The sequence below is a fragment of the Oxyura jamaicensis genome, chromosome 6 (genome assembly GCF_011077185.1).
Source record: "Oxyura jamaicensis isolate SHBP4307 breed ruddy duck chromosome 6, BPBGC_Ojam_1.0, whole genome shotgun sequence".
Classification (NCBI taxonomy): Eukaryota; Metazoa; Chordata; class Aves; order Anseriformes; family Anatidae; genus Oxyura; species Oxyura jamaicensis.
The window spans coordinates 1368831-1391818 of NC_048898.1; the positions used below are offsets into that span (position 1 = coordinate 1368831).

General features: G+C 40.8%; 1 protein-coding gene across 12 annotated transcripts in view; it reads right to left on the bottom strand.

The window, feature by feature from the left end:
* PCDH15 (protocadherin related 15) overlaps positions 1–22988 on the bottom strand; it is a 721430-nt gene that overhangs the window by 55376 nt on the left and 643066 nt on the right. For 11 of the 12 annotated variants that reach the window (XM_035329710.1, XM_035329721.1, XM_035329709.1 and 8 more), the window contains 2 exons: positions 22325–22465; positions 11210–11337 (listed from right to left, as the gene is read on the bottom strand). In XM_035329710.1, the coding sequence (XP_035185601.1) occupies positions 11210–11337; positions 22325–22465 (269 nt within the window). Of the gene's footprint in view, positions 1–1695; positions 1957–11209; positions 11338–22324; positions 22466–22988 lie in introns of those variants that run through there. The other variant, XM_035329719.1, reaches the window with a different exon arrangement.

Consider the following 22988-nt stretch of genomic DNA (forward strand, 5'->3'; position numbering starts at 1 on the left):
TGAAGAAAATGGTTTAATGCGTTATTAAGGTTCCCAAATTAGGATACTCAAGCAGTCAAAATCACTCCAATCCTTTCTGTTCTGGTAAATCATGCTCATACAGAAGAACAGAAGTAATGGGAGCTTCCCACAGGAGGCGTTTCCTTCAGATTCCCCTCCTTCCCCATTTCTTTGCCTTTACTCCAGTTCAGCTGTGCTCTGGGGGCGTTCAGGACTGCACTGCCAACGTAACCAGGACTGCCTACAGCTGGTGCACTGCAACCCCAGCACAACTCTGCCAGGAACCTCTCTGGATTAAAATACAAGAAAGAAGCCCGCCAGTCAGCATATTTTTGAGAAAACTAGACTCAGGCCATTAATGGGGGAATCTTGTTTTTAGGATTATTTACTGATGCCAGGGTCCAGGTCAAACAACTCTCCAGAAACTCTTCAGAGGGGGTCGTGGTAGAGGATTAAAGACTCTTTTGCTCAAGCACTTTGATCTTGCATCAAAACATCACCCTGGATTCCAAAGATCTCATCCACATGTTGTGCATCTTTGACAGGCCTTGGGTGAAATGAGCAGGCTAAAAAAGATGGCTGTGAAGCTGCTTGTACATTTGAGATGTGATAATCAGGCTCAGCTATCATTACAAGAGAAATGGTATTTAACACAGTTCCACATTTCTTGCTGAGCTATTAGCAATGAAAACATGGTCTTTAAGATGCAAAGATAAAAGCCTCGGTTAAGAAGTACCATTTGAACAAATATATTCCTTTTATTTTTTTCTTATAGACATTAGCACTCATCAGCTTTCAGAGGACATTGACCTTAAAAGCTTCCTGTAGAATAATTCATATTGCAGATCATTACCCAAATTTATTCTACCTGGAAGTGACTTTTTGATGCTTTGTAGCTTTCTTCTGAGATCAAGCTTCTTTTTTTTTTTTTTTTTTTTTTTTTACCTATTTATAGGAATCGTTCTGAAAATCTAGTGCAAGACAACACATTGCCCTATTCTAAAAGAATTTTACATTCAAATGAATATATTTATGAGAGCAATTACAACTGCCAGCAAAATTGCTGCACCTTATAGAGCCGGGAGAAGCAATCTATAGTATCTGCCTCAGTCACATATGTAACCATTTCCATGATGAGAGAAGTGTTTATCCAATACTTTATTGGCCTATTTGTCTCTAAATTCAATTTGTGTGTAACATTATGTACTCAGTACTAGCTTTCGTCTCTCCCTGCATTTTGCTGTGTGTGTCTGGCCAACAGCTGTTTATTTCTTACTCCCAGTGTTACTCACTAGGTTCTGTAGGGCATAATCAGTGCCCAGACTGGGGTGTCTTATGAAATATTTTTCAAGAGGGGAAGAACTGTGCTTTGATGGTGGTGGTGGGGGAATTTTGTGTAAGACACTGAATACAGCATGATTTAAGCAACTGGAGTTAAACACACAAATGTTCAGCAGTGGTATAGTTGTGACAAATTTATCTAAAAATGATTTACATGAATAGCTGTATTAAAAATTAATGACTACAGCAAATCATTAAGGACTCAAAGAGGAACTAATTGTGTTTTTTTTAATGTGAAAGCTGTAGCTTTTGTGCAGGACAATAAAGCTTGTTGTCTTAATTTTATATAAATTGCACTCCTCAAAAATAAGCCATTCATATTTGCAATTATCATTGTACAAAGACACAGAGGTAACGGGGAATAACTTATTAAACACCAAAACGATACAGGACTGGAGATCTGCCTAGCTGGAGATGAGCCCAGTGGAGTGGCAGCATGACACCGATTCCCCAGGGCAAAGTCTGAGCAGAAATTGCCCTGCTCCCAGCCCTGGTTTCCCCTGGAAAAATACAGGTGCACAGGTGGGAAGAATGCTGAGGGCATCTTCTCACAACCCTTGGCCTGGACAACCGCTGGAAGAGGCCGCTGCAGATCTCAGTGGGGTAATGGATCACCTGAGAATTTGGGAATAAACACAGCCATCAATCCTAGCTTGTGATGTAAGCACATCTTTGTATTGATGCCAACATGGTTCCAGCATTTCCAACTATTTTTCTTTAGTTTAAAAAGAAACTTGCAAAACTAGGTATCTTTTTAGAAACTTAAAGCGTTACTTACATATTGTTTGATGTAACAATCTCTGGAGTAAAGACATGGTGAATTTCTATGCAAATTGTAAAATAATTCTGGAACCTCCTTAATAACAACAGTGCTAGCCACCTAAAATTTAGTATATCCTAGCTAAGTCCTTTCATTTTTTTTTTTTATTTTTTTTTTAAGTCCCCTATTCAAAAAAGAGGGAAAATTGTATTAGCTTAAACTGCCACGAAATGCTAACTGCTGGCAAGTGCCTGCCACTGTGATTACTACGCTTAACTAATTTAATTACAGCAATGGCAAATAAAAAGCAGGCACATCCCGTAAATCGCATCTAACTGCAGGAGCCGTATCAATACCTAAACACCAGCCGTTCAGATGCCTGCTATTAACCTAGCCCTCCATCAGTCGTCTCCCAAGGCACCTCCACCAACAGTGACCGGATGAAGCCAACCTGTTTGCACAGGCCTGCTCCAGCTTCTTGGCAGGTAAGAGCCGCTGGCTTAAAGCACCGTGTTAACACAGCTCCATGGTGTCCGTAAGACCTCCCCACTTGGAAAGCTGTCCTGGCTTTGGTATGCTGAGCTCTCTGTCAGTGCAGCCCTGCTAGCATGATCTTCTCTCTTGCCCTCTGATGCTCAGTTCAGTGTTGCAAACTTCAGGAAGCCAAGACTGAAGATACCTGAACATAAGAAAGAATGGTGAGGTGTTCACTCGAGCGCCCTACTAAAGCCACAAACAGGTTTGACCTGAGGCTTTCAGGAGAAAGGGAAAGATTCAAGATGAGTCTTGGCTTTCTGTCGTGATAAACAGTAACAGAAACCAAACCACCACCTGGTGCTGGGCTTGACATGAAATTCCAAACCCTGATCTTCGGATGTAAAAGGCTTTAGGAGATATAGGCACCCAGGTTGTAACTTGTTATGTCAAGTATAATGTAGCTAGCTCTGCCCCCCCTCCCCCTTCAATTTCAGTATCCATAAAACAGCACCTACCAGCTGCTTGCAATAAACCTGATCACTGTTCTCAAGACAGAGCTGAGGAGCATGAAGACCCTCCCCTACAGCCACAGCTGCAACCCACTGTGTTACAGCTTGCCATAGTGTCAAAACCACAGAACTACCAGAGACAACTGAAAGACAAAATCAGAATATTCTGAATTACTGAGGTGACACCAATGCTGGCAAAGATAAAACACTGAAGAGTCCTCCTCCAAAATAATACACCTCTATGCGCAGCTCTGGCATACGCTGGGCTGTACCAGTTACTCTAGAAAGGTCCCCAAAACCATATTGGCTATGCAAAACCTGTCAATAGCTTAGTATTATGGGTTGGAATTAGATGGTCTTTGAGGACCCTTCCAACCCAAACCATTCTGTGATTCTGTGATTCTAAGTATTTTTGCTGAATTCAGGCCTTATGAATTATATCACCAAATTAACTCCTGGTGCCTACCACATCATTACAGATGCAGCAGGGGAAATTAGAAGCTGGAAACAACCGTGCAATATGTGCTGTTTGCTTCCTACTTCCCTGCTAATCAGTTTGGCTTGGATGCTCAAGCTCCCCTTCCTCTTTCCCTTAGTGTTGCCAGTCTGCTCCAGCCGCTCATAACAGGCCACTACCATGTTCCCTTTGGGGTCACAGGTGGCTGAGGCATCCTAATCCATCACTGATCAGCCAACAGTGAAACAAAGAAAGCAGGAGTGCTCTGAAATTCACGTCTTTTCAGGAGGTCCAGCATCTCCTTCTGCCACAGCAGAAAAAGGCATTTCTCACTCAAGGAGCCAGCCCCAGTCTTTCCAAAATCAGGGCTTCCAGAAACAGTATACACCAGCCTGCTCAAAGACCCTTCACCATGGCAAACATCATTTTTAAGACGACTTTAAGACAGCCATGCTGAGTTAGGGAAAGGATTCATCTAGCCCCAAGTCCTGTCTCCAGCTCTGGCAATATGGAATTGTGTATGGAAGAATAAGACCAAGGAAATACACATGGTATTTGCCACAGCACTCTCCTGCTGTCAGCTCAGGGGAATTCCTGTTTTGGAAGTGCCTGCTTATGTTTAGCAACCATTACTGGATTTTCAAGTAGTCATCCAAGACAGTTTTCCTCTACAATTGTTCACGGCAGTATTTGTAAGCTGATGATTTAACCACAGCACGCACACACTCACCAGGGCTGTTACTTGCATGCTGCTCCTTACGAGAGGAAGCCTACCACAAGGATGAAAGCGACTTTGTCCTCTACTTTGTGATACAACACAAGGATCTGTCTCACTACACCCAGAGGCACAAAAGACACAGATAAAACAGGATTGCTTCTACCTTGTTATCTACACAAATCATGTATAAGGCTACTCGGTATGTAGGACAAATCATGTCCTCAGTTTCTCTCTGATGGGTTATATCCAAGGACTTCACACTTCAAACTGAGCTCAGTTTCTCCCCTGTTCAAGCTCGGAGCAGAAAATATCCTCTTTGAAGAAGCTCCAGATTCCAGTTCTCCTTTCTCCACACTGACCCTGATTCTGTGCTGCCGATGTTCTCTGCCACTGCATCATTTATTCACTTTTGCCTAATTCACAGGGGAGACACACCGTCTGCTTCCAATACGTCAGTGCAGTTACCTCTCACTAATCAATGCATTCTTTTCCTGTTTCTCAGTCTGTCTCTCTTCTTTCTCTTCAGTCAGTAGTAGCTTTATTTCTTGTATTTTTTTCCTGCAGTAAGGTTTGTGATTGTTTTCCTCCTTACAAAGGTCAGTTGCTGCCCATGCTCCTTGAGGGACTACCTCCAGAATCAACCTTGAATCCCAGCTCTCACACGTGATTCAGTATCCAGCTAGGAAATCTTAAATGCCTCTATAGTCCATATGCAAGTCAGAGGTCCTAACTTCGCATCTGGATCAATTCGACTCATTCTGATAGACTTCTGATAGACTCATTCTGATAGCCCACTGGGTCACGTGTGTTGTTTGTATTTTTAATTCTCCTGAAATCTCCACCTTTCATCTGCTTTATTCTCTGTAAGAATTGAGACGTTTAATTATTGAAAGCTCTAGATTTTATAACTTCCTAATTCTGAGCATTCTGGGGCTAGGTTCCAGCACCAGCTGAGATAATATTTAAGTTGCCTGTTCATTTTGGTGCCTCCTGCAGCATAATTGATCATCTACTCCTCTCAAGATGAAATCTGCAATTGGTAAAGCGTCCAACGCCTTCACTGTAGACGAGTTCCTGGAACAACGTCTCTGGGCTACTGTCAAGCACCCCACCTCCTTTCCTTTCAAGTGTGTCAAAGGAAATGGTGGACTGTCATCAGTGGAGGTTCAGCTGACAATGCATTTATGAACCATAGATGTCAACCTTGCATCAATTTTCCACTTAAGAACATCAGTACTTCTTGCAGAACAAGATTTGTATTTGTACAAATAAGTAAGGACCCAGCCTAAAAAAAAAGTATACTTTTGTTGAGGACAGCTTTCAGAGTTCAGAAACTATTTTAAAACTAACTGGATCTTCCCCAGACAATTCAACAGAAACATGTTCCAGTTGGTCATGAAAATGACTGTTTCTTCATGGACATTTAGAACTGTTCTCATTGAGTATATCTTTATCTGCTGAAACTAAAACCTTGCCAGAGTGAAAACTAAGGCGTAAAAAAATCCAACACAGCCTATTTTATACTTGGTTGTCCTCGGAGATTGCTTACTATTTAACATTGCCAGCAGCCTGTTATTTTAGTGAAGATAAAGTGATAAGAATACCACTAAAAAGAAAAAGTAATTCTGCACCAAAGATTCAGCATCACCCTCTGATATCCTGAACAAAAGTCCTGCAGTATTTTTTTTTCTCAGATTCTTACGGTATAACAACAGAAATGATGAAGGATTTGTTCACATTTCTCAAAGACAGATCAAATGCTATCATCCCACCTTACTATAGAGATTTATTTCCTAGATTATTTCCTTGGAATTTTTTCTTGGATTATTTCCAAAATATTTCTTTTTAAAAATTATCTACATGTAGCCATACATTTATCTAAAGAGATATAAATTATTTCAATTTAAAAAAAAATATCAAAAGTTTCAGCTTCAGTCAGGACATACAAATCATTTTACATTTGACCTGTCAATTGCTTTTTCCAAATATGTTTGAAGAGCTTTGAAACTAAGGAAAATCTGCCTTCTCAAAGCGGTAGTAATTATTCACAGTATTTTCTACAAGCAGGAAAGCCAGCTATGTACGTAAAATATAATACTTCTGCTACTAGTTTTCAGGTATAATTATTTAACATTATTTTACAGCAGAAATGGAAGAAACAACATTTTGGAGCTCTTCCTTACTAACGGCTAGAAATAATGAATTGTAGTTCAGCACATTTTTTTTAGCATAACTGTAATTAGCTGTATCAATGTACACCCCACTTCAGAGGATGTGCTTTTCCACACTATTTTTAAGCAAGCTTAAATAAAAACTTTTTATCAATTATCACTAAAACCTCTCTCTCCAAGATCTTTACAGTATATAAAGATGGCACAATTAAGGAAAGAGACATGAGCAATATACCACGGTTAACATGAGTTGCATTTTTATGATATGAAATCAAAAGATGGATCCACTTCTCAGCCTCTGATCAAGTGCTGTTTTTCCTTCCAAGCCGCTCTCCACTGAATTGTCTCGTCATTCATTGTTTCTCTTTTAATACACCCTCCTTTTACAGGCTTTGCTTTATCCCCTCCTGTGTACAATTTTAAAGCATCCCACCTCATTTAGTGAGCCAAACCCTGACAACTGCCTCTACATAATGGCAGCACAGTAAATGCCCTGGTACTAAATAATGCCATTAACTACATCTGCCTCATCCACAGATGCAGGAATTCCCTTAGGTTACTCGGAGCATGGCACAAGAGATATAAAAACAGGGCCCTTAGACAGCAGTGAGCAAGAGTTGGTATTAAATATATAAACACACACAGAGAAGCCAATCACAAAAAAAAAGGAGGAGCAGACACTTTCAAACAGCTGACCTGCTATCTGTTATCATCCACCACTCATAAAAACCTTCAGCTTTCAGGTTTTCAAGCAAAATCTGTTGCTTAGAGATAAAAATCAAGAGAGGAACAAGAGAAGCCAGCAGTTAATCAACACAGTCCCTGGTATACCTCTAGAATACTTTTGTTTAAAAAAAGGGAAAGACTGGCTCAATATAGGGTACCTTCCTTTTTGGTAACTACAATCTTACACCTGAATTAAAAATTAACACTCTCTCCTTCCCTCAGAATAATGAAATGGGCAGAAGAAACCAATATAAAAGTTAATGTGACCCCTACACATTTAGCACCTCTTTATTGCTGGTACTTACTTGAAGTACAGGGGAAAACTTGGCAAGTTTGGGTCTCAGCGTATGGGAAGAATCACACACTTCTCCGCAACATGACTACATGGCATTGCTGAGATAAATAAGATGATTCTCTTCATAATTAGGAATGTTGGTCCACTGTACCCAATAAGAGTGATTTCAACCATCTATACTGAACAGGTTTTCCACCCTTCAAAACCAGGTCTAAAGATCAAAGTCAACATTGACAGGAAGAATAAGAACATGCAGAGTATTTATCAGTTTCTTTTCACAACAGCTCAGATTTCATTAAAAATTAGCAACTATTAGTGAATGCAGAAGGTGAAAACAAGTGGATTTAAAACTCCTACCTAGAGCTTAGTTCCCCCTTTAGAATGGCAATGTGAGTAATTTGTCCAGTACAAGCTCTCTGCGTACTTTATTAACGTTCGTGAAAATTTCAGCTTGGAAAACTACTCATTTAATTCTATTCACCTGAGTTCTTCAAGAAGTGACATTCATTTGATTAATACTTCTTAACACTCTAATTGGAATGGGTATTGGATCTAAATAACAGAACAATTACTTGTTTTTTTTTTTTTTTAAGGACAGAAAGTAAGCTAACTAGCACTGAGCATTGCAGATGCGTGGTGCTAGAACAATACACTCCAGCCAGGTTTTCTCCAGCAGGCACTTCTTAACTGCTTCTCATTTTAGTTTAATAAAACACACGTTTGTGCTTGATGCCATCCACTACTTACATCTTCTGTCTTGTACCTTGTTCTATTTTACCTGTCAGTGACGTCAGGGAAAACCCTGTCACGGATTTTAACTGGGCAGGTTAGAGACATAAAATTATAATTTCTTTCCTATTTTTCTTGGACTGTCCTTTTCTGTCCTCTGACCTCCTTTTCTGTGTGAAATATTTCTGATGGGTAAAAGCAGATTCCTCTTCTTCACCCCTTAATATCCCTTGCCTGTACGCCTGTTCTATTGTATTCACTCATCCTCTTGACTGACATGAACGAGGATCTATGCCAAAAAAAAATAGAAATGCATCTTCAGAAAATAGGTAGAATTTCACGTTCTGTTAACATTTTGTATGATTAACTCATAATGTACTTTTACACTTTTTCCTTATGTTTCATTTACTTTCATCCACAAAATGTTCCTTTATCTAAATAACTTCGCTGTTCGCTTTTCTTTACCTACTCCAATATCTTTGTGCAGTATTGCATCCTCAGCACTTCTAAAGTTCATGGATTTGACACAGTTTTCTGATTCCTATGTTTGATTATGCCAGAGCTTCGGTTTAAGGTTTGCAGCCAGAAGCAATAACTGACAAAATGTCTGGAGGGAAAAAAAAGGATACTAAAAAAAGTATTACCTCTACCTTCCAAACTCTGTTCAACTACGGTCTGAGATCACCCCAACAGCAATACTACCATTATTTCTTTCATTTGGGCATCTGCATTTCCCCCTTCATTGAATCACACGGACATCTGGTGACATTTAGCTATTTCATGTAGAGTAGAAATCTGTTGTACCTTGACAGTTCAATACAGAAGATGGAGGAAAAGGAATTCATAAAAGCAAACTTTCCAAATCCTTTTCTGAATGTGTTATTTCCAACACACAATGCTGCCTTATTACTTGCTTTGTAATTTCCTTATTCACATGGAAATAGCTCTTTAAAATAAACAAAGGCATTGTACATCCTAGATGACATTTTTGGCTTCATTTATGAAGTCGGAACTGAGTTTTCACACCTAATGAAGTAGTAGTAAAGAAACATGCCTTTTCAACATGCCTTCTGGGCTAACCAACCTTTCTAGCTACCAATGCATATCTTGAATCTCCTTGCAGCATAATTCCTCCCTACTTCTTCCCAAACAATCAGTGTTGCTCCTTTTTTTTAACCAATCAATGTGCTGCTAATAACACTCTGACAGATGTACCCGACCCAGTCCCCTGAACTGCCCTACAGGTTGGGCACCAGCCTTTCCAGCAGGTGACGTGTCGCACTACCCACCTAACAGCAGCATCCGCGGCACAGCAGAGGGCACAAGGCCAAGTGGCACCAAGACCGCCACGTGTCCGCAGATGTCAGGGGACTAGCAAACATGCTCAGCCCTCGCGCTGTCCCAGGGTAGCATGCAACTCGCCATTCCTCACCAGCCCCACTCAGGGAGTCCAGCCCTACCTTCTGTGGCCTCAAAGACCGCCTGCCTGCAGAAGAAGCTAGGAAGGAAGCTATGGGCATACAGCGGATTTATGCACTGTAACAAACCCTTCCCTAGTGCGTTTCATAGAATCATGGAATCATTTAGGTTGGAAAAGGCCTCTAAGATCATCTAGTCCAACTTTTAACCTAGAACTGCCAAGTCCACCATTAAACCACATCACTAAGCACCACAGCTACATGTTTCTTGAGAGGCCGCCAGGGATGGTGACTCAGCCACTTCCCTGTGCAGCCTGTTCCAATACTTCACAACCCTTTTAGTGAACACATTTTTCCTAATACCCAACCTAAGGTGTAATTTAAGGCCATTTCAGTAAAAATTCCCAGCTGTTTACTTGGACTGCTGGATGCATTTCAAGGAAAGACTAACATCAGTATTCTGGGGCTAAAAACATGCCTCAGAAAAGCACTGTATTAAAAATAAAAATAAAAAAAAATAATAAAAAAAATACTCGACTACTTCACAACATTAGCGAGTTTTGTCTGCAGAAGCTTCTCACCAATAATCAGTGCATTTTCTCACCAATAATCAATGCATTTTCCACGTTTCTGCAACCTCTGAGTTTAATTGGGGAGGACTGCAAACAGCGGACAACTTTAACAAGCTCTGATATTCTCTGTTCCATTCCTGGTGCTCTAAATACATCATGAGGTCAACATAAAACTCTTAGCATGTCATATATCCATGCCCTTTCATGCATCAGCTAGAATCAGCAACTTGAAAGCTATTCCACTAACACTTAAAGTGAAAAAAGATGCAGGAGGCCTGCTGAGGTAACAAAATACAGGTAGAAGAAACAAGCTGACTTGGAAAGTCCTGGCAGCCCAGGCTGGCTCTAGCACAAAAGACTGCATCGCAAAGCATTTTAAAGAAAACAAATAGCTTTTATTCTAAGCTCTTTTTCTGCCCGAGCTAATTACATTCCATATACTACATTTCCTTGAATTTTATTTCATTTTTTTAAACTACAGATAATCTGTTTTACCCACATATTGTGTCAGTGCACAGATATGAAATTGCTTCCCTAACCTGAAACAGAAACCACGTTTTACTTTTTAAAGCATAAACATCCTGCTGCCAAAGAAGTCAGAAGAAATTAAGGTTAACACTAACAGTCAAACATAAAGGAATCATCTGAACATTAACTTATATAATGATAGCTACAAATCTTCAGATGATGACCACATAAATTCAACAGAAATAACTCCAAGTTCAAAATCACTCCTGTACCAATAACCACTGGAATATGGTGCTAATGCATGTAAATCATACACAGGAAAAGGGAAACCATCTGACTCACATTCATCATCAAATACTGGTTTTATTAAAAAACAAACAAACAAACAACAACAAAAAAACTTTTCTGTGCTTGACTGTATTTAAGAAGCAATCGAAGGGAATTTACTGCCAGTGTCTGAGTTCAAGCAGTTTTAGAAGACACACGTTCCATAATCTCCTCTGGAAAACGAAAACGTTAAGTATTTTTCTTCTGGAAGTGTGTGCTAATGTAAAAACTGCAGTCTTACCTTAACTTTAAGCACAGAAGAAAACATTTTAGCATCTTCAGAGACACCTCCAATGTACGTTTTTTTGGTAAAGACAGGTGCGTGGTCATTTTCATCCTTCACTTCAATGAATACCTTGGCTGTATTACCTAAAACAGGGAAAGAAAAGCATGCATAGAACATTTGGCAGTCAATCGTCATGGCCGACCAAGTTTATACATTTACAGTCCAAATGGATCATGTGGAACAAGTGCACAGAAAACACTGTAAGAATATATAAGACATAACAGCATACCTGGTATTAGAAGTATGAACTTGAAGGAAATCAAGGGATTTCGTGCTTTTTTGCCCTACCCTTTATTGCTTTTTCATTTGCCATTTTTTTTTCTGATTCTTGACTTGAGCTGAAATGTTATCCTTAATAGCAAATGATGCCCATCACCTGCACATCTGCACTTTACTACTGGGGCTATATGAATTTGCATGCAAGCAAAAGGCTGCCATGGCTTTCTTTAGAAAGAAAGCTAGTTGGGAAGAACATAAGAAAAGAGAATAGTGAACTTCAGCAACAGAGATCCAGGTACATTAAATTCTCACAAGTATCATAAAGAGGTAACGACCAGGTGATGTATACTAAGAGCTAAGCTGCAAACAAAAGCTTCCCTTTTCCACTTCATGTGCAATGTGCTTAACATATTTTACCAAGCACTAGCTTCCATACAATTAATGAGGGGCTCTGCCACAGTGTCTGGAAACTCACACACATTCATACAGCAGCGCTGGCAAAAGCACCTGTTCACCTCCAGGTGAACAACACGGTACTTGACACTGTAGGTCAATGCAACTTTTTCTCTACGTGCCTGAGCCACCAAGCACAACCATCTGGCAGGCCTGACCATGCGGTGCTAAGCAGCCTCAATACCTAATGAATTTACTGTGCTAATCCAGTGTGTGCCTAAGCACACTGGACTGGCCCAACGGAGCACAAAAAATATTAGAGGTTCAACATATCTTCAAGAAAAAAAAAAAAAAAGGCAAAAAACAACAACAATCAAAAACGAATAACCTCTGTTTTATTAAACAGTTACTGATCCACCACATTAAACAATGAAGATATCTTTCCTACTGTAAGAAGTAATGCACAAATTAAGGACCTGCTGCAAAGGTGATTCAACTGCGCAGTAATCTATACCAAGATCTCTTTGTCTCTTTCAGAACACAGTATAATACAGAAAGATTGCTGGAAATGACAATGTCCAGTTCATTAAGAGCACATTTTCAGGTGATAAATTACCTCATTTCAGAGTTGATTTTCCCAACTTTTTCAGTGCCAGTATAATTTAAATGTTGCACAGGTGCTGTGCTGATCAGAGTTAGCTTCAAAACACAGTCTTATTTAGAAAGAGCTGAGTGGCTACACATTTTGGGGGGCAAAAATAAAAAAAAATATACACAGACTATTTCTTAGGATGATGAAGTCACCAAAAATATTCCATCTGATGGTCCGACTAATAGGAAGCTAATGAGGAATTCATAAAAGCAATGGTAATCTGAGAAAGCTATTTAAAATGTCATCCAATGTATTACTACATAGAGAAAAGAGAAAGGAGGAAGAAAAAGGAAGCGACATTTCCTCAGAGGAATAATCAGTTTTTCACCTTCCACACTGATCTGTACAGGTAGGTTAAAAAACTTGTAGGTACTGTTACTCAAAGCTCCAAGGAAAAATGACTTCATACCCAACTCATGAAACAAAGCCACAATCCAACATTTAAACATCTGAACAGATGTAACATGGATGTAATGATCTATTTGTAATCATGTCTAGTTTGCTTATGTTCATTTTGGAAGAACACTTCTAACCTTGACTGTATTATTTACTACAGTGAAGAAAAATGTCACTCCAAGAGCTATTGTAAGATTCTATGAAAGTCCAATCTCTCTCTTGTTAAACCAGATCCTTAATGTTTCTGGCTGCAATACCAAGTTACAGTTAGAAACTGCAGCCCTGTGGAGAAAAATGAGATTCCCGGGCAGGCTTTTTCATTGCAGCTACACCCTTTGGGGAAAAAGGCAATTTAAGCAGGATTACAGGCAATGCGTGCAAGTGACCTTGCCCTGCAGAGCTAATAAACAGTTATATCAACGGCTGGCACCAGTTTACTGCTGTAGGGAAGAGCCTAATTGCACCACGTTCAGCGCCGGTAGGAGTAGGCACTTGCTAACCTGCACTAGTTCTCTGTAATGCAAATTAAACATCCTTTGCTTAGTGCTCACAATCGACATCATTTCAAGCCAGTTTTGGTGAGGTGGCTTTGCCTCGTGCAAAGTTTGCTTTGCAATTTGCTCAAAAACATTTGTTTAATTTGCTGGTAGTTCTCTGAGCTGCCAAAATGTTGATTTGTTCAGCGATGGTTGAATGCTTTGAAAATGAGAAAGTTATTACATTAAGCACAAAGCAAATTAAATACCCTGCTTATTTCCAAACCAGCATTAGCATCATTAATGTTAAATTAAACATATACCTCCGTTTTATCTTACTGCATTTTATACACAGCTTATATTTCACTCGGTGAAGCAGATGGAGGGGAACACGGAGCCTGTGAACTCCGCGCTACTTCATGGTTTTATCCCATTCCAGCTGGCTGCTGGCTGCAGAGAACGACCAGCAGCCACTTGCAGAGGTTGCCCTATTCCCACATCAAATAAGCCTACGAGCAACACGCGTTAAAATCCCTCATCAGAAACAGTGCCATGCCTGTGAAGGGCACGCCAGACCCTTTGCAGCAGGGATTTCCCCAGCTGCTCTGCTTAACTCAGTCGGATATCACCCGCACAGGGGGTTCTGATGCCAAGAGACAGGGCCTGGTGCTTCTACGTCTGCCACCCCTGCACCTCTAGTGCCCTGCCTGAGTCAGAAGGGCACCAGCAGTGCATGTTCCCAGAGTCTGGGCACAGCACTAGACGCTTCTTTTCCCTCATGTTTGTATTTAGTGCTTGTACTGAACCATGCGTGCGCAAGGCTCGGTCCCTCTCTTCTGGTACACGAAGGATGGCAGCAGCACCTGCTATACAATGCGCACCGTTATTGATACTCTCGCGGAAGGACAGCCAACACCAAATGGCACCCATCTTTGCACTCACCTTTCAGAGGGAATGTTTTGTATCCCCATGCACGCCAATCCTTGCTGCTCTGCTATTCTAGATCTGGAACCCAGCTCCCACTAAATTATTTGTTCTGGATTCTGAGAGTTGAAACTCAAATTTACTTCTCCGTGTTAATTCTTGCAAATTGGCACTTCTTGTGATTGCCTCATGCAATCAAACTGTAATTATGCCAGCCAGGTGACAGAAGAAAGCATTTCTCCCTGGACGAAGTATCACAAAACTGCCATGGTGGCCAAAGGATGAAGAGAGAAGAAATTGGAGTGCTACAGCTGCCTTCCTTCAGCTGTAAAGAAAATGCTTCTCTACACACTAAATGCGCAGTCAGTATTTGATAAGCAAACAGCTTCTTTAGTTTTACTGTGCATTTTCATCACTAAGACATATTTATTGTCTGTTTTTTTCATATCAGTACCTTCAACAGTCACAAAGGTCAGCCAGCCTGCCAAACAATACTCTGCAATGGAAGTTTCTGCACCATCATCTCCTGCAAGGTCTCCCATGTCCCATTTACCTCCTCTCTTCTAGACCCCAGTGAGATGAGTCGCAGTGTGCAAAGAACATAGATCTGCAGCTGCTTTTAAGCTTCTAGGGACCTAACACATTGCATGCAGCACTCCAGGTAATCAATCTCTCCCAAGACTAGAAGACGAAGCTTTTGGATTCTTTCAGCTTCTGCGATTTGCTTAAGGAAAGTAAAAATACCCAGAGAGCCCATCTAAAGGTAACCTGATGATCCTCTGAAAGAGAGAAAGCTAGTACATCAGGAATGACTAACACAAACAAAAACTCTAGGGAGATGGTCAGAGCTACTGTGTACTAACTTTTCCATAAGCTCTTCCCAAACACACCTGTAGAAAACTCATTCCTACTACCGCTGCTTACCTAAGCAGTGTTAATAATGTGCCTGGATCCATGTGAACCTGCAGTTTCTGGTCAGATCACAGAAATCAAGTGGAACTACAGCAATGCTATCTGAATACTGGGACAGATGAAGGCTGTGGTTAAACTGTGATTTGAGTGCTACCAGATTTGTTTTACATCATGCTTTCACCAGCGGTACCACACTTCTCTTCCATGATACACCAAAGCAGCCATTGATACAGCTGCTCTTCATACATCGCTAATTTTAACGGAGAACATCTGCATCTTGCTTAAGCAGTGGCTGCTGGCTCTGCAGGCAGTGACAGCAGATTCTTCTCTTTTAGAAGTTCATTTTAATCAAACTGGGAATGAGAATGCAATTGGACAAGGCTCTATAATACTTTGCTTTACTTCCATCTTACAAGTCTGTCAAGCAGACTTTGCACTTTGGCAGGTGAAATGAACTGAACTGCAGCTGTGCTCAGTCTCGCCTTACTAAATTTGGCAGAACCAAATAGAAATCATCACCAATTTTTGTTTTCAATGGGATTTTCATCTAAATCAGCATGTGCCCATTAAGCCTGGAGAAACTCTCATGCTGTAGTCGATCAAGAACACTGCAAAGAGATCAACGAAACTCTGAAGAGACATAAACAGTGACATATTTGGAATAGCACTGATCCAAGGGCTGATTTAAATAAATGGATAACTTTTTTTTTCTTTTTTTTCTTTTTTTTTCTTTTTTTTCTCCTGAATAATCAAATGAAAGGGAGCTCACGTTTTATGAAGTTTCTCTAGAATACATTTCTTTGTGGCTCAGAGATAACTGAAGTCCATCTCAGTGGCTTTCAGGGAAACTATCCCCAGAGGTGTGTGGCAGAGAAGGCAGATTTGCAGCCCTTCAGGCTCCGCAACATATTTTGCCCATCTGTCACAACTCCTACATTTGCAGATAAGCCTGGCAGCCAACTTGTAAAACACCACCAGCATGAACTTTACAACACATCTGAAAATAAAAATGCAAGGCTATTTGAAAAGACAATAAATAATACAGGGATACAGAATTCATTTTCATATTTTAAACTTAGCAAAACTATCATTCCCAATTATTGCGGAGCAGTTGCAGAATTGCAGTTACAAAACTAGGTTTGTTTCTTTTCTCTTTATGATTCCCAAAGGTTTCTTTTGTGATTAGAAAACCAAAAACATGACAGGAGAAAGAACTGTTCTCCATTTACTCTCCAACACCCACGGCAAAGCACTGCCTCCCAGACAGGATTACAGTACCAGTTAGACTACAGAAATGACCCCCACACACAGGGCAGTGCCTTTGCATACCTGTGGGGAATCGGCCTGCACCACTTCCTGCTTGGGGCTGGGCCCAAGGCACAAGATTGTTCTATCTGAAGGAATAAAACATGTAAATATTAAAACTAAAGGTGCATTTTCTCTTAAAAAAAAATCTTTTAATGCCAAAATAAAACCCATCTTTACCAAGATGGCAAATTCACTCCTGTAGTACTCAGCACACCTGACTGACGTGAAAGCTACGTGGAAGAGCATCCCTCCGAGCTTGCCTAACACTCTTGAGGAATTTTACTTCTTCACTTCCTTGGTTCTACTCCTAAGTTGATGTTTAATAATAATTCATGTTACTCTAAATTCTGTAGCACCCCTGCTGCAGTGAGGAGGAGTATCTTGTTTCAGCTCGCCCTGCAGCAGACTGCATGCAGACACAAAGGGGGCACTCGCAGCTCCTGAAAAGGACATGTGCTTATCAAGACAGTGCAAGCATGACTGTAGAAACAACAAATCTTTTCTGCTATGGTTTTCATTTCTTGTTACTTCCCCCTAAAATATGGTAAAATCATCACATGGTTCTGTAATTATTATTGCATCTCTAGGAATTTTTGATGCTTATTTGCTGCTTGTCCTCACCCTACTAACTGGGACTAATCAAGTCAAAAGAGTCCAGGAAGAAATAAAAAGGGGATGTGGGAGAGATTACAGTGACACTACAAAGGCTGCCAGAAGTTTCCAAATGAAGATGCAGGTGACAAGATCAAGGATGCAGGGTAGAGCTCCCCCACATGTACAAGTCCATGACATGAGAACCCCCTGTTTTCACTGTCATCATGAGAACACTGCTTACTGGGGAGGCACAAGTTTTAGAGACAACCAAAGCAGGAAAAGATAAAACCTACAGAAGAGCAACCTGCAGCCACAACTACTCCCTTCTGGTCTCCCTCTCAACATCAGGTTAAGCAAGAAGCAGTTGACACGGGTAACTTGTAATGAAGACAAGCGTTCCAGGCAGCACTGTGCCAGCTGGTAACACCCTCACCTCCGAAGGCATAATTTTGAAACAATCTGTTTGCATCCACGTCCATTTGCAGGCACACACTGGAACAGCCTGGAGGTACTTCGCTGCGCAGCCACAGAGGACGGGTGAAGCTGTGCACAGACGGCAGCGGTAACTCAAGATAAGAGAACAAATGACACATGTGCAGACTTGGGGAATGAAAAGAAGCACTTCTCTCAGATGCTGAAAACTGAGCAGTGGAAAACATGAGGCTGCATAATCTGTTTGTGTTCTCTGAAGGATTTGTGAGGTCTTTTTGTCCATGGTGTTCAAAAGCAAGTGTATTCTGGCTCTGTTGCACGGCTCTTCTCTCCAGATCAAAGTGGGAAACCCTGTCATCTCCCATCACGGTACATGTTTTATTTGTCTGGCACAGAGACCAGATGCTCACAAATGCTTTGATTCTTAAAACTGGGACTAGGACTACTTCAGTGGTAAAACCTCCTCCTTGTCTTTACAGGTCTCCACTGCTCCTCCTTACTGTGTTTGGGCAGCACTTCCTCTTCCTGCCTTCCCCTGTCCCATCTCCTCCTGCCCTTCTTCCTTGCCACAGTTATTGTTCTGACCCCTTTCCTCCTGGGTATCAAACTTCAGGACAGTGAGATGCAGAAGAAACCCTTGCAAACAGCTGGCTGCTCAAATGAGAAAAAATATGTTTTGCCTGTTCTTGTTCAAGAAGTACTTTTGGTTTAGTAAATGATTAATTGCACTGATAATTCCCTTCAGCTCACTCCTTCTGGGAGGAAGGAGCTGCTTGCTCTGGGATTGATCACAAAGCAGTACCTTCAAATTGCAGAACAGGTCCCACCACACACAGCCCTGTGATGTTCCCTTTATGTAACTGTTTTTCTGTTTCTCATCTTATCCAGTGATGGGGAACTGAAAGCTTCAAGTTGGAAGCTAATGATCACCATCCTAATTTGTCCTACAGTATACCACTAGCCTATGGTTTATTGTGATAGGCAATCTAAGCAGCGAAGAGCAGAGACAATAACAAAACAAAAGCAAAACAAAACATACCCAAAAAAAACCCTGCTGATAAATTCAACTGAAATGGAGAAATACATTAACAGTTGAAGTCATTCAGGGTTCGGCATCATCAGATGCCAATTCCTTGGGCCAGAATTCCAACCTTTTAACTTCACTATCATCATCAGAACAGACGTTTCTTCTATTCAAATGACGTATAAACACACTGTAATTTCACTTACAAAGTTTCAGTGAAAGTAACTCATTTTAGGAGTTCAATTTCACTGAATCTAAGAGTATGGTTTTGCATGATTTAGCACTGTATTTAAAAAAAAAAGTTTAAATCACCAATTTTATTTTCTCCTACTCCAAAGGACATCTCAATTTACTTTCTCTCCTCATTTATTTATTCAGTTATTACTACACTATCAGTTGGCACTATCACTGAAGGACAAGCTTATTTATGCTTAATGGGTATCATCCACTTTTCCATTGCACAGATGATCACTCAAACTCCTTTTATATAGTAATGTAGTTAAAAACAATTTGGTAACAAGCTTCTGAGTTTTGTGAAATTTGGCAATGTTTTGTAGCTGAGCATCAGTGCTGGCTCCTGAAGGGCTCACCACTGCAGCTCCAGAGGAGGTGGTGCATTATACTGCAATGTCACACAGTTCAGGAGATGTGCATTCCAAGTGACCTATCTCCAGAGAGCTTCATCATTTCACTGTCACTGAAGTCCACGGTACTGCATTAATAACATCTCATCTACTTCCCGTCCAGTTCATCAATTCTGTGCCCTAGAATTTTGAAGTAGTATATAACCTGATTACCTCTTATCAGGAAAGGAAAAGGTGCTGAGAAAATGGAAAGGCATACATCTTACAAATGTAGGAATCAGACCATGAGGTCAAGGAGTCTCTATTACAAAGATCTAAGTGATTTAGTAAGCCAGCTACTTGTGAAGTGTTTTACAAATACTATCAAATTCCTTAGCTATGCAGGAATATCCAATGTGCAGCACAGTGCATATTGGAAACTTAATATATGCATTACACCTGAGGATATCCACACACGCACAACATGCATGTGTCTTTGTTTAAACTGGAGTTTAACCGCCAGTCATTATCAGGTGTCCCTGAACCAAATAACCCAGCCAGCACCTTTTCCAAACTGCTGTAGAGCCGGGAGAGCTGCTCTAGCACAGACTCCGGATGGGAGTAGGGACACAGAAGCCAGCTCTTCACTGACCAGCAAGGCTGGTCAAAAAAGCAGAGGCTTGCCCAAAGACCTCTGCCAGAACCTGCCGGCTCCCCTGCCTATTCGTCCACGTGAGATAGAGACCTGCAGAATGCTGAACGCTGCACAGAAGGCCTTACCTCCTCGCTGTGCACGGCCTGGCTGCATTTTACAGAAACACAACCTTAACCAGACTTCTCCCAGACACAAAGAAATGAAGTCAGCTGGCACTGGCTTTTTTCCTTCTCCAGATACGTTAGTGGTGGTGGATGTAACAGCACACAGAGCCTTCCATTGCTGTTAATGTGATTCAGCTTCTGACCACTGAATAATCCCTATGTTTTATGCCACAGACACAATTCTTTGTTACGAAGAACAAATAATACACTCTCATTTCCCCAAAATCTTCTGCTGCTTACAGGGGTAGTATTGGAAGGTCTGACAAAGGTATTTTAATGGCAATCCCCTGTACAATCTCTCAGGTTATAGACTATTACCACAATTTTATGGCATATGCACAAATATTTATTAATGTCTGTAACTTTAAGAACTTTTAAAATCTGCAAAAAAGTTTCCATTGGGTACCAATTTCAGTATTGCAAACAGATATTACAGTAGTACATTTATATTGCTTGAAGAAAAAGAATTGCACCCTATTTTAAATTTTATCCTTAAAAAACTGAATTATAATCTCTGATCTGTACACTGTACTCCTATGAACATGCACCAAGCTAGCACAGAAGTAAGCTGGACATGGCTTTCCTAATATGCACGGCTATTACCATACTCATTTCTACAATAATTACAAGACTAATTACAGAATAGGCCATCATAATCAGTTAAGCGTGGCCCTTCCTTTGCAACTCGCTGACTGTTAACTCTGCGGCGTGGGAAACACCGTTTGTCGTGGGACCACTTTGCCACCTCTGACAATGACGGGGTGGCACTGTGGCCCTCTTCCTGCCAAAACTGCTGACACAGGTCACTTCTGCCTGCAGTGAGGGAGGAAGAGATCACACTGTGCTTGAGCCATGACTTGCCTGGTGCTGTCTCTGAGGGCAGACAGCAAGGTGACCCTCTACCGTCAGTGCCTCCTGGGGAGCTCTCAGCTCACGCGAGGGGGAATGCAATGAGATGGTATGGCAGCATCTCTTAGGCAGAAGTTTATAAAGGAAAGAAGCTGAAGTTTTCCCTTCAACCTTGTATTTCCATGGGTTGTTTATGGTTGGGATGAGCCTGCATTTTTTTTCTCCCCCCAGTGCTTAAGATTTACTCTGTGATTAACATGGGTGGAAGTGCAGAGGAGAAATAAGTTGCAGCCACCTGCGACAAATCTGACCCATAGCTCATACTGGAATAACTTTGACTGCAAAACTAATGACTTGAAATAAACTTACAGTCAAATTTGAATGAAAGGAGAAGGTAATATTTTCACAGCCTTTAAATAATGTTCAATTCCTCACTGCCCTAGAAGAGTTTCTCTGTTCGACATTTCCACACTTATTACTTGATGGCTTATTACCATTAAGTCCATGATGCTCCTTAGCTAGAGACACACACAGATCAAAAAATTCAGCAAAAAAATCTAGGCAAATATTGCCTATGTAAAACCCTGTAATATTAAAATACTTTTTTGGCTACTACATGAGTATTACTGCTTTTTAATTAGGGCTCAGGTGTGGCTTGAATAGGAAAGTGTAAAAGATGGAATGGGACACTAAGTGAGACAAATGTTCAAAAGCCCGACTGCCCAGACCTTCTCCTTACAGGAAGCACAATAAAAACACCAAAAGACCTTTCAAAGTAATTTTATTAGAACAAGAAAACCATTAAAGAGGGGGAAAAAATCCCTCCCAATGAGAGAGCCAAAATAGAACAATCTGTAAACAAAACTCCTTTGTGCCTAGAGATACTGCAAGGAAACCTCCTGTCACAGCCCATCCTTTCCTCCAGTTTGCTCTCAGTCACTTGCAATAACCTCCACACAAACCCTCAGGGGTGCTTAGGGTGCCCTTTTCTTCCTGTCTGCCTCGCTGTTTATCTGCCCCACAATCCTCTTTGTAGAGTCCTAACCTTTGCTGCTTCCCATTGCTCCCCTGTGCCTTGTGCTCAGCTCCTTCAGAATTTATGCATCCCCATGGATACAAGTTCCCAGATGTAGATAGGAAGACTTTGTATCTGTGCTGCAAAATGTATTTATGAAAAACCATTATGTTCCATCACAGAAAACCTTAATTACACTGAACACATGTGGTTTGCATCCTCAGTTCTCTGTTCATATACAAACGAGTCGTGTCTGGATCACTGAGAGCCCTGTGTAACACAGACATTATTTGTGAGGACTTAGCCCAAGACTCGTCAGCTCCATGCATGGAGGGCATAGAGCTCCATTAATGCATACGCTGCCTTTTACATACCGTCATCACCACTGTATTTCTGAGAAGACAACACTAGCTAGAGTTCACTTATCAATATTCTCAAAAAATAAGAACAAATATATTAAAAAGATACTCAACAGTAAGGATTTTAAAACTTACTTTTGGAAGGGACACGCAGATTGGATCGTACCACTTGTAATGAGTCTGCTTGAACTCGAAGTTCATAACTTTTTACACTTTCATAATCCAGAGACTTTTTAACTGAGATCACACCCGTTCTGTTATTAATTGCAAACACATCTGAAATCCAGCAAAAAACAGAAGCAACCTTTTAAGACCTATAAACATTTTTTAGACAAAACATTTCTATTTCATGATGTCACTATTCTCTGACACCATCCTCAGAAATTCATCCTCATCCCTCCCACCTCAGGATTCTAAAATCCCATGTAAGCCCTCTTAGAAGCTGTCTTCAAATGAGCACAGCAGCTGAATCTGAACTTGGTACTGGAATAACCAACTTGAGGAAATGCTGGTAAGAGTAGATGACAAATGTCTAACTGCCACAAAAATGAGGATGGGAGGGGAGCTTTTCCACATCTATCCAAACAACTTTTAGTGTAATTTAGCTTAGGGATTTTGAGGTGGACCATGGAAAGTAACTGAGAAGGATGCAAACAGTAGGAAAGATGGTGTTGTTTTTTTTTTTTTTTTAATACCCTGCTCTAATCTAACACTTGTGGATACTGGATACTGTATGGTAGAAGTCTTTAATGTCTTCAAAAAGATTTCTCAGTAAAACCAAATCCATTCCTATTTTCAT